General features: G+C 52.7%; 3 protein-coding genes across 4 annotated transcripts; 2 read left to right on the top strand and 1 right to left on the bottom strand.

Annotated features, from left to right (window-relative positions):
• Window positions 1-1,990: 1,990 nt before the first annotated feature.
• PARS2 (prolyl-tRNA synthetase 2, mitochondrial) lies at window positions 1,991-4,232 on the top strand (the record flags this gene model as incomplete). Its single annotated transcript, XM_082287187.1, has 2 exons — window positions 1,991-2,052; window positions 2,806-4,232. Exon 2 carries the CDS (start codon window positions 2,820-2,822, stop codon window positions 4,230-4,232), a length of 1,413 nt encoding a protein of 470 aa, XP_082143313.1. The 5' UTR covers window positions 1,991-2,052; window positions 2,806-2,819.
• Window positions 4,233-5,416: 1,184 nt separating this feature from the next.
• Window positions 5,417-13,230, top strand: TTC4 (tetratricopeptide repeat domain 4). Its single transcript, XM_082287259.1, has 10 exons — window positions 5,417-5,543; window positions 5,620-5,737; window positions 5,805-5,966; window positions 6,842-6,919; window positions 7,688-7,812; window positions 8,084-8,170; window positions 9,057-9,271; window positions 10,430-10,511; window positions 11,553-11,635; window positions 12,538-13,230. The coding sequence occupies exons 1-10, from the start codon at window positions 5,457-5,459 to the stop codon at window positions 12,635-12,637; spliced, it is 1,137 nt and encodes a 378-aa protein (XP_082143385.1). The 5' UTR covers window positions 5,417-5,456; the 3' UTR covers window positions 12,638-13,230.
• A 142-nt stretch (window positions 13,231-13,372) lies between these two features.
• On the bottom strand, window positions 13,373-16,095 carry TMEM205 (transmembrane protein 205). 2 transcript variants are annotated; one of them, XM_082287261.1, is made up of 3 exons: window positions 14,491-16,095; window positions 14,238-14,401; window positions 13,373-14,027 (listed from the first exon to the last, which is right to left on the bottom strand). In XM_082287261.1, the coding sequence occupies exons 1-3, from the start codon at window positions 14,618-14,620 to the stop codon at window positions 13,728-13,730; spliced, it is 594 nt and encodes a 197-aa protein (XP_082143387.1). In that variant the 5' UTR covers window positions 14,621-16,095; the 3' UTR covers window positions 13,373-13,727. The 2 variants fall into 2 exon arrangements, with proteins under 2 accessions (XP_082143387.1, XP_082143386.1); XM_082287260.1 differs by having other exon boundaries at window positions 13,373-14,401.
• Window positions 16,096-16,102: the final 7 nt, after the last annotated feature.

Below are 16,102 nucleotides of genomic sequence, written 5' to 3'. Positions count from 1 at the left end.
GTGAGCAGTTTGGTGAAAGGCTGCAGGGACAGCAGTACCTTTATTAGGTTCCCCCAACACAGCTGGAAAAAATAAGGAGCCCAGACAGGCTTTCAGGCACATAACCCCTGAGCTGAGCCCTGCATTCAGTCCTGTCTGCTGATAAGAGATCAGCTTTCCCCACAGACCATGTCTCCTGTGTAGCCTTAAACCCTCCTGGTTAAGACACTGCCCCAGTGAATCAATCCAAGATGGTTTTGTCCCTTTGATCAGCACAGCAGGTAATAAGTCACTGGTGGAAATGTGTTTCACTTCTCTGGCTCCAACAACAGAAATGAAGACAACCCTCCCGTCCTGAACCGCCTGGTGAAAATCTCACAATTCCTGGGCAAGCAGGAGATGGACAGAGGGATTTCCAGTGTGGCTCTGGAGGTCCTGAAGGACACAAAGCAGCACTGGCTGTCCAAGGCGTGAGCAAATTCCTTTCCCACAAGGATTCATCCTGCTCCTCCCGCCTCCCAGACAGCCACAGCACTTCTCCCAAACAGTGTTTGCAGTGCTTGTCTAATAGTGACAAACACGCAGGGAGAAGTAATTGCCTGACAAAACCAGTGAAGGCTGGTCTGGCAGGGCAAAGAAACCTGGGCCAGATCCCAGCTCTAGCACTGAGCTGCTGAAGGACTCCCACAGGTCCCTCTGGGCACACAGGATGTTGAGTCACCTTGTAGAACTGGCTCGCCTGTTTAATGACATTAATGCTTCCAGATAACCTGGAGCATCAAAGATGTGCTCTTTAATCCCTTGCTTTTGCCTATTTCCAGCCCTCTGTAAACAGGAGTGCTCATGGGGACTTCACATTATAGAAGAACTGTGAAGATTTCTTCAAATCCCATTTTTAAACAAAACAAGGGTTCATTCTTATTTCCCTATATTTAAACAGGATTATTTAACTCCTCAATGAAGTGCTGTCTCCTCCTCTAGTGGAGTACTTTACTATGTGCTCACAGTTGCTCTCTGAGATGTTTAACTCCCTTTGAGCTGAGGGAGGAGGCTGAAAAGTGCAGTGTGGAGGTGGTCACTGGGTGCGAGGCAATGTCTGTCTGCCAGACTGGAGTGAAGAAAGATGGAATGAGATCAGAAGGCTTTTGATCTCTCAGCCCTCCTTCAGCCCCCTCTGAGTGGTTCTGCCCCTGACCACTCGGGACATGCTGCCCCAAGACTGAGCCTGGAAGGGGAAGCAGATGGGCTCATTGTTTTCAAGGACCCATTTTGTCCCGTTCTGGCTCTATTTACTACTTTTTACTACTACATAAGGGTGGACACTGTGCAAGAACTGTTGCTGGTGGATGAAACTCCTGGGCCAAGCTGTGGAGTTTGACCTGGGTGATGCCATTCCCAAACTGCAGTGCCTCAGGGACAAAGAGAAAACATTTGCCATCGAGTGCTTTGAGCAGGTCATTGACCTGGGTGGTGTGGCTCCACTGAGACCTTGTGGTGCCTCCTGCAGACTCAGCTTTGGGCAGGTGAGGCTGGAGACAGAAACGCTGAGATGAGCAGGGGCTTAAGAAAGATGAGGAATTCCCAGTCGGCACCTGCGGAGCTGAGGGCAGTCTGCCATAACCACACTCTGGACGTGACCCAGCTGTCCAAAGCCATCACCAGAGGGGGAGGATGGAGCTGGTGAAGGTGCTGTTTGAGGTGATGAAGGTCAATTCTTCCAAGGGCAGGACGGACAAATGGTCCCTGTCCCTCTGAGCCAGTGGGACGGCAGCAAGTTCCACGGTAGCAGTCTCTCCCAAGAACCGGGACCTTCTCAGTTTTCCAAGCCCTTGTTAATGAGGAAGGGACTCCCGAATCCTGACGGTGCCAGTCCTGTGTGAGCCCTGGCCCGGTGCCACCCCCCCCCCCCCACCGCTGCGGACACTCCTCCTGGCCGGCAGGTGGCGCCCGCTGCACCTGGCGGAACCATAGAGAGCGGCGCGCGCCGCCCGCGTCCGCGTGTGTCCGCCCACGTGACAGGGAGGGGCTCCCCATTGGCCGTGCCGGCGGGGCCGGGCGCGCGCCCCCGCGGGTGTAAGTGCGCGCGCGAGTGTGTGCGTGTGCGCGCGTGAGGGTGTGCGTGTGCGCGCGAGAGTGCGTGTGCTCAGATCCGTGTGCGTGTGCTCAGATCCGTCTGTGTGTGCTCAGGCCCGTGTGTGTGTGCTCAGATCCGTGTGCTCAGGCCCGTCTGTGTGTGCTCAGGCCCGTGTGTGTGTGCTCAGGCCCGTCTGTGTGTGCTCAGGTCCGTGTGTGTGTGCTCAGGCCCGTGTGCTCAGATCCGTGTGTGTGTGCTCAGGTCCGTGTGCGTGTGCTCAGGTACGCCCCTGCGGCATTCGCGTGTGCCCGTGACCGTGCAGGGGTACCTGGGTATCCCGGAAGGTGTTCCCATGTGTTGCACCCAGCTGCATGTGCAGCCATGCGTGTGTGCAGGTGTGCCCGTGCAGCGTTCCTGCATGTCCGTGTCCGGGTGCCTGTGTGTCCCCGAAGGTGTGCGGGTGTGTGTGAGCACACGTAGGTGTGCTGGGGTGCCGGTGTGCCTGGAAGCCGTGCGGGCGTGGACACCTGGGTGCGTGTGTAGGTGTGCAGGTGTGCCTGGGCAGCATTCACATGTCCACGTCGGGGTGCCTGTATGTCCCGAGAGTGTTCACGTGTGTGCCCCCAGGCGTGTGCGGGTACGTGTGAGCTCTGGGGCACACGTGTGGGTGTCAGAGTGGCTGCAGACTCTGTGCTGTGCCCCCGCTGTGCGGTCAGCACTGACCCCTGCTCTGTCCCGCTCTCTCTCCGCAGGGCCCTCTCCATCCATGGAGGCCTTGCTGAGGCGGTGCCGTCTCCCGGCGCTGGGCACCCGCCAGCGCGGCATCAGAGCCCGGCACGGCGGCACCCCGGGCAGGGCCAGGCGCCTGCTGCTCTCGCAGCTCTTCCAGCCGCTGGCCCTGCCCATGGGCGGCCAGGCAGGGTCCGAGGGCCGGCCAGGGGAGCCCACCTGCCGCAGCCAGCGGCTGATGCTGCAAGGGGGGCTCATCCACCCCACCAGCCCTGGCTGCTACTGCTACCTGCCGCCCACCGTCCGCGCCATGGAGAAGCTGATCAAGGTGATGGACGAGGAGATGCAGGCCGTGGGCGGGCAGAAGCTGAACCTGCCCAGCCTGTGCTCAGCAGAGCTGTGGCGTGCCAGCGGCCGCTGGGACCAGATGGGACCGGAGCTCTTCCGGCTGGTGGATCGGCACAACCACGGCTACTGCCTGGGCCCCACGCACGAGGAGGTGGTGACGGAGCTGGTGGCCTCGCAGAGTGGCCTGTCCTACAAGCAGCTCCCGCTGCGCCTCTACCAGGTCACCAGGAAGTTCCGGGATGAGCCCAAGCCCCGCTTCGGTTTGCTGCGCAGCCGGGAGTTCTACATGAAGGACATGTACACCTTCGACACCTGCGAGGAGGCGGCTCGGCACACCTACGAGCAGGTGTGTGACGCCTACTGCAGCCTCTTCACCCGCCTGGGCCTGCCCTTCGTCAAGGTGAAGGCGGCCACGGGCAGCATCGGCGGCACCACGTCCCACGAGTTCCAGCTCCCGGCAGACATCGGCGAGGACAGGCTGGTGCTGTGCCCTCAGGGACATTTTGCGGCCAACGTGGAGACGCTAAACGGGGAGCAAACCTCGTGCCCCACATGCGGCGAGAAACTCACCGAGACCAAAGGGATTGAGGTGGGGCACACGTTTTACCTGGGTACCAAGTACTCCTCCGTTGCCAACGCCGTCTTCTCCTCTGCCGAGAACAAACCCCAGCTGGCAGAAATGGGCTGCTACGGCCTGGGCGTCACTCGCATCCTGGCAGCCTCCATCGAGGTGCTCTCCACTGAGGACAGCATCCGCTGGCCGAGCCTCATCGCGCCCTTCCAGGTCTGCTTCATTCCCCCCAAGAGGGGCAGCAAGGAGGAGGAGGAGGGAGCGGCTCTGCTGGAGCGGGTGTACGATGACCTGGCCGAAGCACTGCCCCACCTCACTGGTGACTCGGTGCTGGACGACCGGACCCAGCTGACCATTGGCAAAAGGCTGAAGGACGCCAGCAGGCTGGGCTATCCGTACGTGGTTGTGGCTGGGAAGAGGGTCTGTGAGGACCCCCCGGTCTTTGAGGTTTGGAATCAGAATGCCGGCGAGGTTTTGTATCTCACCAAGGAAGGGGTCATTGAGTTGCTGAGTAAAGTGCAAGTCCCTTAAATGCCTCATCTCTGAATCTGTCGTCTCTGCTGCACTGAGTTTATCTCAGCCCACGCGATGGCTCTGGGTGAGCAGAGGCAAATCCAGCTCACGTGAGAGCCAGCCACGGTGTCCTGCAGGTCTGCCAGCTGCTGAGGTTGAGCTGGAACAAGCCCACATTTCCCCACATAGCCAGGGACTGTCCTCTGTCTGGGTACAGGTCCCTGGAAGCTGCTTTTTCCAGCACGTGTAGCCTCGTGTGGCTGTGGGAGCACTGGCAGGGTCATCCCCTCACTGCCTGGCAGGGACAGACTGGTCATGGCCTCTTGTCAAGAGCACAGGACAGCCAGGGCTGCACAGGGGGACAGGAGGCTGCCAAGTTCTCAGCATGAAGGATTCTAAGAGAGAGATAAAGGAAGGCGACTTTCCTCTGTTTGCATCTTTGGGAACACCCAGGTCCCATGAAGGTGGAAGCTTGCCATGGCAGGCCCCGGGACTCCCATGAGGAACAGCTTGCTGCCATCCCAGCAGCACTGACTGGACAGGGAGCTCCTTGCAGGGAGTCACCTTACCCTGTGCCAAAGCTCCTCGGTCTGAGATCTAGAGATCATGAGCAAATACGGTGCCACTGTAATAAAATCACAGAATAGTTTAGTTTGGAAAGGCCTTTAAGATCACTGAGTCCAACCATTAACCTGAGCTGCCAGGGCCACCACTAACCCATGTCCCCAGGTGCCGTGTACACTGCCTGTTAAATCTCTCCAGGGACAGTGACACCATCACTTCCCTGAGCAGGCTGCTCCGATGCCTGACAACTCTTTTGATGTAGAATATTTTCCTCATATCCCCGCTGAGGTGGGGGCGGTGGGTCGGAAGGAGTGGGGCCGGGGCTGGTGAGATGCCGGGGCCGGTGGGAAGGAACGGGGTTGGGATTGAGGAGGGGACCGGTGCGATGCCGGGGCCGGTGCGATGCCGGTGCCGGTGCCATGCTGGGGCCGGTGGGATGCCGGGGCCGGTGCGATGCCGGTGCCGGTGCGATGCCGGTGCCGGTGCCATGCTGGGGCCGGTGCGATGCCGGTGCCGGTGCGATGCCGGTGCCGGTGCCATGCTGGGGCCGGTGGGATGCCGGGGCCGGTGCCATGCCGGCGCTCATCGGAAGGAGCGGGGCCGGGCCTGATGCCGTGGGGGCGGTCGCAGGCGGGGCCGGACGGCAGCGGGAGGAGCAGCGGGAGGAGCAGCGGGAGCATGGCGGAGGCCGAGCAGGACGGCGTGTCCGGGGCCGCGGAGCCGCCGCGGTACCGGGGAGCGCTGCACCCCGACACGTGGGAGCAGGTGAGGCGGGGGGCCGGACGCGGGGCCGGGCGGGCCGAGCTCAGGGCGCTGTGTGTGTCCGTCTGTCCGTCCGCAGGAGCTGGAGGCCATCCCCATGTTCATGAAGCGCTGCCCGGCCGAGATCGACGCGGCGCGGCAGCCCGAGCTCGCCTGCCTGCAGTCGCTGCTGTTCGACGAGGAGCAGAGCCCCGCAGGTGCGCAGCGGCCGGGCTGGGGCTCGGGGGATCCCTGTCCCACCCTAACCCCGCTGCATCCCCGCAGAGCTGGCCAGGATGTACAAGAACGAAGGGAACGAGTACTTCAAGGAGAAGGACTACGGGAGAGCGGTGGCCGCCTACTCGGAGGGGCTGCGGAGGCGGTGCGGGGACGCCGAGCTGGACGCGGTGCTGCTCACGAACCGAGGGGCCGCACATTTCCACTTGGGTAAGGGGCCTCTGACCTCCCGGGAGCATGGCTCCGCGCTCCAGAGCTGCTTTTTTTCCCCCCCATTTGGGGTTTCCTTTTTGTTTGTTTTGGTTCTGTGATACGGCAGAGTAAGTAGCTTATTCATGGGAAGGAGACTCCTTGAATCCTGAAGAGCTGGCTCACTTCAGCATCTGGCTGAGTGCAGGGTTTGTGCTCTGCTCCTTCCAGCTGTTACCTGCTGCTCGAGCCTTGGCTCCAGGACAGGGCAAAACCGGTGGGTTTTAGAATCATAGAATAGTTTGGGTTGGAAGGGATCTGTAAAGGCCATCTGGTCCAACCCCTCTGCAAGGAGCAGTGACATCTTCAACTAAACAAGTTTGTTCAGAGCCCTGTCCAACCTGGCCTTGAATGTTTCCAGGGATGGGGCTCCTACCACCTCTCTGGACAACTTCTGCCAGTGCCTCACCACTCTCACTATAAAAGATTTCTTCCTTGTATCTAGTGTAAGTGTACCCTCTTTTAGTTTAAAACCATTACTTGATGATGGAGTCGTTTACCAACCTTATTAATTCTGTGATTCTCTTACAGCTACCACCATCCTACCAACAGTGCCCACACAGCAGGGAAGGTGTTCTGGGCCTTTCAATGCTGCCATGTGTTGTAGTAGGGAGGTGCTTTGCTCACACCATGTTGTTCACCTCTCATGTGTATGATTGATCCCATCCTTTCACCTCTTGCTCTTAATTTGCTCTTTTTTTACCCTCCTCTCACCTCACTGTGATTGGAGAAACAGTGAATTGTGGGGTCTCTGCATGAACTACTTTGTCACCTTGGTATCTGGTTGGATTTTAAATACAAGTGAAAGGTTCTGAGCACTTTTGCTTGCTTTACAGGTAACTACCGTTCTGCTCTCAATGATGCCATCCAAGCCAAAAAGCTGAAGCCCACCCATCTCAAAGCCATCATAAGAGGTGAGAGTTAAAGCTCGTGTTTCTGCATGGAGCACAAGGGGCATCCTTCCCAAACACTTGGCTCATGTTAACTTTACTGATTGTGCTGTTATTGTTACCAGCCCTGAAACAGGCTGTTGTTACATGTTGCTTTGTGTCCTTGCATGTTTCTGTGTGTTTAATAATTGTGTTTATAAACCCTAAATTACTGTGAGTGGACATCATACTTGCTTCTGGACGGAATTCGTTTCAGAAAGGGAAAGCAGTTACTGGAAGAGATCACTTGTTTTGTTATTGCTGTTTCTCCCCAAAACAGAGCTCTGCCTTTTGCTTTGCATTTTCAATCAAAATATGCTTTCTTTCTCCATCTCCTATATCTATCAGAGGCACTGGACCTGTTTCTGTAGAGTACAGCGTAACTTTTCCTGTTTTCCACAATACTGCTTTTTGGGATCTGTTCTTTTTTCCCACTCCATAGAAAACCCCCTTTCCTTTTTCTTAACAAGACAAATACTGAAATGTTAATTACAGTGATAAAATTTTGTTTGTAACAGACACTTCTGGCATAATACTGCTGATTTCTATGACTAAGTGATACAAGAACTGATAAAATATTTTAGATTTTCTTCTCAACCTACCTGCTGGAAGTCTCTAGTTGAACATGACCACGCAAGACAAAAAAGTTTAGTGCAAAAGCACCAGGCCAAACACTGTCTTTATAAGCACCACTTTGTGTAGTAGTTGTACACTGACCCCAACACTAGAAACTTACAATATTAATCCTTCCAGGAGCTCTCTGTCACATGGAGCTAAAGAATTTCTCGGAAGCGATAGCATGGTGTGAGGAAGGCTTGCAAATAGACTCAAAAGAGAAAAAGCTTGTGGAAATGAGAGCTAAAGCTGACAAATTAAAGGTAAATATTAAGGCAGCCTGTCATCTGTAGTGCTTGTCTCTTTGGGATCCTTGGAGGGAGAATGCTCCATCCAGGTTTCTGCATAGTGTGATGTCCCCAAACAGGACTGAGTGGTGGTTCCAGGTGTTGTGTGTTGGGATGTGCAGGGGAAGGAGCTGGAGGGGACCTGCCTGGGGATCCAAACTGGTTTCTCCACCCGTTGCCAGGGAAGAGCAGTGCTGGGCACTGGCTTGCTCTGTGTGACCGTGGTGCCTCCTTTTCTTACATGTAGCGAATTCAGGAGCGGGATGCAAGGAAAGCAAAGGCGATGGAGAGGAAAGAGCAGTGTCAAAAGGAAATTTTGCTTGCAGCAATAAAGGTGAGTCACTGAGAGGGGCTGTTTTTGTGTGGTTTGGGGTTTTTTTAAGAGCTCTCTCATTTGTCTCTAAAAGTTGGTTCTCATACATTGGCTTTTGAGGGCTAAAGCCAAAAAAAATGAGTTAAAACTATGATTCTCCTTGTCTGCATGGCTCTAAGCCCAGCTCCCAGCTTCCTGTATTTCAGGTAACAACTAATGCAAAATACAGGCCCAGTGTTAGGAGATGGGCTGAGCTTTGTGAGTGCTCTGGCTGCTGGGCTGTAGCATCATGTCAGCCCAATGAACCTGGCTTTCTTTGCTGCCCACAGGCATTAATTCTGTGGAAGAATAGAAGATAACCATTCAGTAGAGTAGAGGAGGGAATCAGTCCTGTATCCTCTCCTTCCTCAGTGAATGTTTGGGCTACATTAAAATATTTTGGGCTCTTGCATGCAGTCAGATCTCTTCTGCTGTTATCTTTCCAAGGAATAGAGGGAGCTTTCTTCAGTTCTCTGAAAGACTGGATGTTCTCAGGAGCTGGTGTGCATAGTTGCACCCTGGAGTGATGCCTGCTAGGCCCCAAAGAAAAGGATTTTAATGCATCCCTTTCCACAAGTTTTCTCAGGCTCTTCTCTCCACGTGTGGGCTTCTCTGGATTCCCCCCTCTCCTCATTTGTTTCATAAGGAGTTTGGATATCTGGCTGAGGTTCTGGATTCTACTGAGAAGACCAGTCACCTGAGTCTGATACTGTGGGAGAGCTTTGGATGGCATGTTTAGGAGCGGACTCATTAATTAGAACAACATAATTTGACCTTTTACTGACTGCTAATTTTTTGGTCTTATTCTCCCCACCATAACTCTTTGATTTTCAGTTGGTTTTTTGTTTTTTCCCTCCTTCCCCTCCAGGAAAGAAATATCAAGCTGGTTCTTGAGCCTTCAGATGAAGAAGAGGAAGTGTCAGATGGCCTGGCTGAGATATCCTTAGATGGGTTCCACTCTGACAGTGCCACGGGGGCAAAGGTGCATTTAGATGCTGATGGCAACCTGAACTGGCCTGTCCTCTTCCTGTACCCTGAGCACGAGCAGACAGATTTCACTGTGGCTTTTCATGAGAGCTCCAGGTAAATGCACTGCCCACAGCGTTCTGGCATAAAGGAGCTGTTTGAGCAAGTGAGAACGGGCAGCAAGTGAAACACTGCCATGCTGGTGAAGCAGTTCCAGATTTCTAATGGCACAGCTGACCCTGCTTTTGAGCAGGAGGCTGCACTGGATGACCTCCTGAGGTCCTCTCCAAGCTAAATTGTTCTGTGATTTACATAAATTTATAGTGCAGACAAACACATTTAGCCAGGGTGATTTGAGGGTCTTGCAGTGCAAGCTCAGACCAGTAATTAATTAGTGGCCAGGGACACCCGTGACCCACCCACACCTGTGGATTTTAGAGATTCATTAAGGTGCTGTTCCAAAGCCCTCCGAATATGGGGTCTCCGAAAAAAAGATTAAATGTAAAAATTATGAAAAGCTTCCAAAGGGGACCTCTCCTAACCAGCAGTGACCCCAAAGTTCTCCTCAGGGCTTTCATCAGATCTGACTGAAGTGCTGCAGGCCTTTCAGACTGTAAGCGAGGCACTGGCATGCTGGGAATTCCACTCTCCTTGATGTTAACTTCATTTTCTGATCCTGTAGTGTTAAACAGACTTGGAATTTGTAACTTTTTGTTTGTTGGAAGACATATTCCTCAGACCTATTAATAAGTTTGGGACTTAAAATTACAGTGCAAGCAGGTTAGTAAAGTTGTTGTACTTTTATGGTAGTGTTCACTGTGCCTTTTTGTGACTAAAGGAAGTGGAAATGGATTTTTAGAACAAACTGGCCTCCAACACTCCTCAAGTACCAAAATAAAGAAGCCTTTGACACACAAACATATTCTAATCGCTCTGATCCGGTGACGCATGGGACTGTGTCGAAGGAAAATCCATTTTAGACAAAATGCAGGGTGTTTATTTTGACATCTTTTTCAGTATGAAAATGCAGAGTTAAAAATAATTTGTTGTTGCAGTGCTCAAGTTGGAAGCCAATAACCTGAGTTACAACAGGGCCTTGGATTCATTGGGAAAGTGATGAGTTTGAAGGGAAGGAACTATTGGTGACCTAAACTTACTTCCAAGTCTGTTGTTTAATTTGCTAATGTATTTTTGCCATCATTCAAATGCAATTGTACAAGTTCTTGAAGCTGAGCACTTTGTGTCTAAGCTCACCAAGTGTATTTTGGCTTTTAGGTTTATTGATCATTTAATGGTGATGTTTGCTGAGTTGCCTCCTTGGGATTTAGAAAAAAAATACCTTCCCAACAATCTTGAGGTGAGAAGTTTGACTTTCCTTCAATTTCAGGGTTGTTGTGTTGTGGGTTTTTTTTATTTCTGGAGTGAGAAGGTGCACAGCTCTGAGGGTATGAAAGTGTTGGCATCTGCTTGTCATGCACAGATGTGAAACAAGAGAGAGCTACCCTCACTTATAAACTCAAACATTGCCCACATGTGCTGACAGAATTCACTTATGAAAATGAAAGTTGTCTTCCACTTACATTGTGTTTGACACAAGGTATTTATAGATATTGCTTAGATTCCATCTTTGTAACAATAATTAAGATTTAGACCATCAAGCTGATAGGTTGCTTGGTTTTTCAATTGCATCATGGAGTTGCTCAATACAAATAAGAAAATATTATTTAAAAAATAGTTTATTTTTGGAACAAAGTGGAACTACTTAAGCACGTAATCACGTCAAGACAATATATCTCTCTTCACACTTTAGCAAAGCTGGGTTGTGAGTTGGTTGTGGCTGAGAGTTTTTCTGAAATTGTACATAGAAGGATATGAATGTGTGTTTTTCATTTTCCATTTCGGTGTCATCCATGCCAGGGAGCAGCACAACCCTGTGTACAGTGGGCAGACAGGTCCAGAAGGACAGAGGCTGTGTACTTTTCCAGGTTAAAACCTATGTGTATTTACAGTCTAAGGCACTGTTGCTGGATTTTAATCTCTTAAATCAACTCTATTTTGTTCAAATACCTCCAGACCCACTCAGTTTATCACATAACATTGCTGCATCTCACCTGTTAAAAAGCAGCCCTTAGATTTGGATTGATTGCCTGTAAAGCATGGGAACAGCCAGTGTATTTTGCCTTCCTGCTGCCACTGCCAGGAGAACCTAAGCTGGTTTATACAGGGAAAACTTGGAATTCACACAATTTCTGCCTCAGTGAATTTTGCATCCGACAGTCAGGTCAAGCCACAGAGGTTTGATAAACCCCCAGCTGATAATGGTGTGCTGTTACTGGGCTTTCAGCAGCGTAGTACTTCCCTTCATGTACCTTAATAAATCCCCCAAATTCTTTTCCAGCTCTATTTTGAAGATGAAGAAAGAGAAGAAATGTATGAGGTGAACCCAGAACACACATTGCTACAAGTGCTGCAGCACGAAAGGTGAGGCTGTACCTGTCCATGTCCAGGGGAAAAAAAGGCAAAAACTATGAGCTTTAAGTCCAGTTTGTTGTTAAATAGTCCTAACTCTTCTCTGACTTAATAGTCCTACCTCTTGAAGGTATAAGCTGCAAGGATTTTGTGCCTGGCTTTAGCGACTTACATATTTTTTTCCCCAAAAAAATGAACAACTCTTTCCAGGACTGGATGGAGATGGGAAAGGGAGCTGGGCACAGCTGAGCAGCACAGAAGGGCTATTCCAGATTCCAGCTACACAGTACTACTTTAAAAAAAAAAAAAAAAAAAAAAAAAGGAAAACCAGGCAGCAGCCTATAAAGAGCATGTTGAAGGTTAACAATGCTCTCGCTGTTCATACTGCTGCATGAGCAGCCCCTGGCGCAGCACGCAGCACTGTTCCCCTCTGAAACTGCCTTTAAAGTGTTGTGCTGTTATTGAGAGAGAAGAATTTGCTGTTTGTGAAGCCAGAAAGTTTCTGTACAGCCTGTGCTGCTGAGTTGCACCATCTCGCAGCTGGCTGGAGCTGCTGCACAGCGTGGGGGGCTCGGTCTGTCGCAGTGGGAGTGGGATCTCCATCACTCCACAAAACTCAGCAGTGTCCATAAGCCCTCAGATTTCAGGCTGCAAGGGCAGTTGCAAAAGAACCCTCCTTCCAGAGGGAGAATAGCAACTGCTTTAATTAAAAGAAGCTGTTGGGAGATGAGTTGATTCATAAAACACTCCTCAGATGTGCTTAGCCCTGGCTCCAAGAGGCTCTGCTAATCAGCACAAAAGCTCCTCACCAGCCTTTGGGAGGTCAGTCTTTATGGAGCTGGGCAGAAGTCACTTGCTTTGCAGGACACTGGGTGAGCTACAAGGAAGCCAAGGACTCCTTTTAATCTTTACAGGTATTTTGTAAAGGCTGGGACCCCGACAGTTTTGGTATTTGCCAAGCGTTCTCCTTTCTCTAAGAAATACTTCTCTGGCAAGAAGGTGCACCGACTGTAATGGGCAAGAAAGAAACAAGTTCTGTGCAAGAGGCTGCTGTTTGTTAGCCCAGCTCCAGGCTGCAAACTTCTGCTTGAACAAAAATACCTTGCACTCTTCAGGGGAGGAAAATAATCTTGGCACACAGGGAAACTTCCAGGGGAGCAGCATAGGAGAACGAAGGGGAGAACATGAGGGGATTATTTGTTTAAAAGGAAACCCAGCTGGCTTGCAGAAGGTCTCCTCTATGATGGGCTGCATGTGGTTTTGAAATAAACCTGAAGCAGTGCCAAACACTGGCTGTGGTTGCAGTAACAGCAGCTGGGAATGTACTTCCTCACCTGAGAAGAATCACACATTTCTTCGGAGGTGGGCTGTCATTGCTGAGGTTTAACAGCAGTGGCCTGGGGAGGTGCCTGCCTGTTGCAGCGGGGTGGATGCAGTCAGGTTCCTGCCTGGGACTCAGCAGCTGCTGTTTTGTCACTGCTTGGCTCTGCTGCTGGCCAGGGTACAGCAGAGCTCTTTGTGTGGAGCAGTGTTTGACTGACCCTTTTGACACCTTAGTGGCTGTCCTGCAGAACCTGCAATAAACATGGCTATTTTAACTAGGCTGACTTCTGCCTAATGAATGAGACAACATTTTGTCTGACTGTGAAATACAAGAGAATGACACACACTGATTGTAAACCCCAACATAACAACCTTATCCATTACATTAACTGGTACAGCCAACATCCAGGGCCTTCTGCGCTTCTGTATTAGCTTTTGGCTTTTAATTAGAAGTAATTCTCAATCTCTCATTTCTTTCTCTTCTGCAGTCTCTCTGTGACTGCCGGAATACGCTGCAGCTTTAGACACAGCTAATGCACAGGGCATTAGAAAGCTGTTCAGCCATAAAACACTCCTGCTTCCATCATGGAGGCCGGCTGCAGACAGCTCTAGAGAAAACATTTCCATTTCGCTATCCCTAAATTTCTGCACCGTGCACAAATACAGCGAGAGTATCTCCACCTGAGGATGCTGCAGTTTAATGTCCAAAGCTCAGGATTGTTTTACAGCAAGGCAGCAGGGGGTGGGCTCTGGCCAGCCATCCCCTGGCAGTGTCCTGCCCTCAGAGGGCAGAGAGCCGGGCAGCCAGGTGGTACAGGCTCAGCCCGTTGCACACGATGCAGCAGAGGTTGCAGAGGGAGGACAGAGCGTGGAAGAGGGCGAAGCGCCGGGCCAGCTGCCTGTAGCTGGGGTTGGAGGCTCGGAGCTGCCTGCGGGGCTCGCTGGCCGCCAGCCCCACCTCCTGCCCCAGCCCCTGGCTGCGCTCCACCAGGTGCAGCTCGGCCACGATGTCGGAGGTGACCTGCCCGAAGCACTGCGTGTTCAGCACAGAAGCGGCGATGCAGACGAGGAAGACGATGATCTGCGAGGGAGCAAAGCCCGCTGTGAGCACCTCGCACGTGTGGTGGGTTAAATTTCTCCCGCAGCCCCCCTGGCTCGCTGCAATCTGGGTGCTAACGGGCTGCTTCTGCCCTGAGCCGTGCGTGGGTCTCCATCGTGGGCAAGCCAGCCTGAGTGGAGCAGAGGAAGGGGTTTGGGCTGTGGGCAGCTCCTGTTTGAAAGAGGGGGCTACCTGGGTCGTGTGCTCCTCGCCGAGCCGCTCGCTGGGGTGGGACATGGCAAACAGGGTCAGGTTGAGGAAGGCACAGGTGGAGCTGATGTGGAAGTAGTAGGGGAAGAGCTCACGCTGGATGGAGCCGAAGGTGTGGCGAGGGAGGTGCCTGCTCATCACAAACCCTGCGAGGGGGACAGCAGGTAAGTCCTGGGGCAAAGCCCCCTCCCCTGTGCCACCCCCCGGGCAGAGAGCACAACAGAGCCCAACCTACCGGCCACAAAGGTCACCCAGACCTGCATTCCCCAGGAGGTGGAGAGGAAAAGCAGGTGCAGCAGTTTGATGGTGTTGGAGGGCTGCGTGTCACCTGCCATGGCGTCCTGGATGGGGACAGGTCCCTCCATGTCAGCCAGGTCACCCCCGGATTCGGCGCTGAGCTGTGGTTGCTGCTGTCACCTTGCTGCTCGCAGGACAAATGCAGTTCAGGTTCACAATCTGCTTACTCAGGGAAGGCTTTGGAGCTGGCACAGCCCCATTCCAGCCTCACCACCACACACCCGGCTGGGCTGTAACCCCAGTGTTCAAACCCCTCATATCTCAGGGGCAGGGCACTGCGTCAGCACCTCGGAACCAGCCGGCTTGGGTGGACTTTTGGCAAAGTCCAGCCAACGCCCCGACTGACCCCCGGCAGCAGGAACAAGCAGAAAATCAATAAAAAGGGGAAGAGAAAAGCCCTGACAAATACACCTGCCCACGCTGTGGCCACCAAAGAGGCCTCTTGGCCGGGAGAAGCCCCCTGTTTAAAAACAGCAGCAGCTTCTGCACTGTTTAACCAAAAGCCTGGGGGCTCGGAGGAGCAGGGGGCCCCAGGCTCACCCCGCTGCCCCAGACCCTGCACAGGAGCACGGGCAGCAGTGGGTGGAGGGAGGCTTTGAAGGAGCTGCCTAATCCACTGCAAGGAGTGCTCTGAAAATTAATTAAAAGCTTCTGGGAGTAGCCCATCAATAATGTTGCCTGCAGAACTCCTCCTCCTCCCCTCGGCTGGGCGCCTCGGGGCATGAATTACAGCGGGGCTGGCCTTGCGAGAGACACCGCCGACTAATTCCATCCCACTTCTGCAGAGCAGATAAATATACCCTGTATTGTGATGTATTAGCTCCATGTATTTATTTAGGCATCCATAAAATCAGGTCCTTAAACCTTCTCATGATGGCAGCACACTGGAGAAGGTGCCCACACCCAACCTGGAGTGTTGGCCTGTAAATCCCCAGCTGTCTTCATGGCCTTTTCTTTTCCAAAAGCTTCTGGGCATTTTAGGGATGTTTCCCTGCTCCATCCTCCAGCAGCCCTGGATGGCAGGGGCCCAGGGAAGGCAGCCGTGGTCCTTAGGTGGGGCTTTGTTCCCTGCATCATCCTGGGCAGGAAGGCAGTGATGGGCTCTGCCAGCAGCCAGCACAGAGCCCTGCTGCTCCCAAGGTCCCAGATCTGCCTCTCCAAATGATTTGCCTCCATGCAGGAATTAGCAGCCGAGAGCTCCAAGGTGTTTTCATGCAAAGAAGCTGCAGGTTGGAAGGTTGCTCAGAGCAGGGAGTAGTTCCCCCCTTTTTTTTTTTTTTTTTTTTGAAGGGATTAAGAAAAATGGTGATTGATTGCTGAATTGGTCTTGGGGAGGTGCATTTCATGGGGAGGGCAAAGAAAGGGCTCTAGGAAAGGCTGGTAAGGACAGTCACCATCAGGTGCCTGCTGCTCTGTGGGATGAGGCAGTGGAGATGGGCGCTCCAGGGATGCTCCAAGCTGCCCAGTCCTGCTGTCCATGCCCTCCTGAGGGCCAGCAGATGCTGCAGGGCTGCAGTTTTCTCCCAAAAACACAAACCACACGATGCCTC

Source organism: Coloeus monedula (assembly GCF_965178545.1).
Source record: "Coloeus monedula genome assembly, chromosome: 9".
In the NCBI taxonomy this organism is placed as follows: domain Eukaryota; kingdom Metazoa; phylum Chordata; class Aves; order Passeriformes; family Corvidae; genus Coloeus; species Coloeus monedula.
This window is presented reverse-complemented; position numbering and strand designations above follow the sequence as displayed.

Excerpts from the sequence above, each read along its gene's own strand:
- TTC4 (XM_082287259.1), top strand. The coding sequence starts at position 5,457 with ATGGCGGAGGCCGAGCAGGACGGCGTGTCCGGGGCCGCGGAGCCGCCG. Across the intron at positions 6,920-7,687 it reads TCTCAAAGCCATCATAAGAG|GAGCTCTCTGTCACATGGAG; the intron begins GTGAGAGTTAAA and ends TAATCCTTCCAG. Across the intron at positions 8,171-9,056 it reads TTTTGCTTGCAGCAATAAAG|GAAAGAAATATCAAGCTGGT; the intron begins GTGAGTCACTGA and ends CTTCCCCTCCAG.
- TMEM205 (XM_082287260.1), bottom strand. The coding sequence starts at position 14,620 with ATGGAGGGACCTGTCCCCATCCAGGACGCCATGGCAGGTGACACGCAG. Across the intron at positions 14,402-14,490 it reads CTGGGTGACCTTTGTGGCCG|GGTTTGTGATGAGCAGGCAC; the intron begins GTAGGTTGGGCT and ends TCCCCCTCGCAG.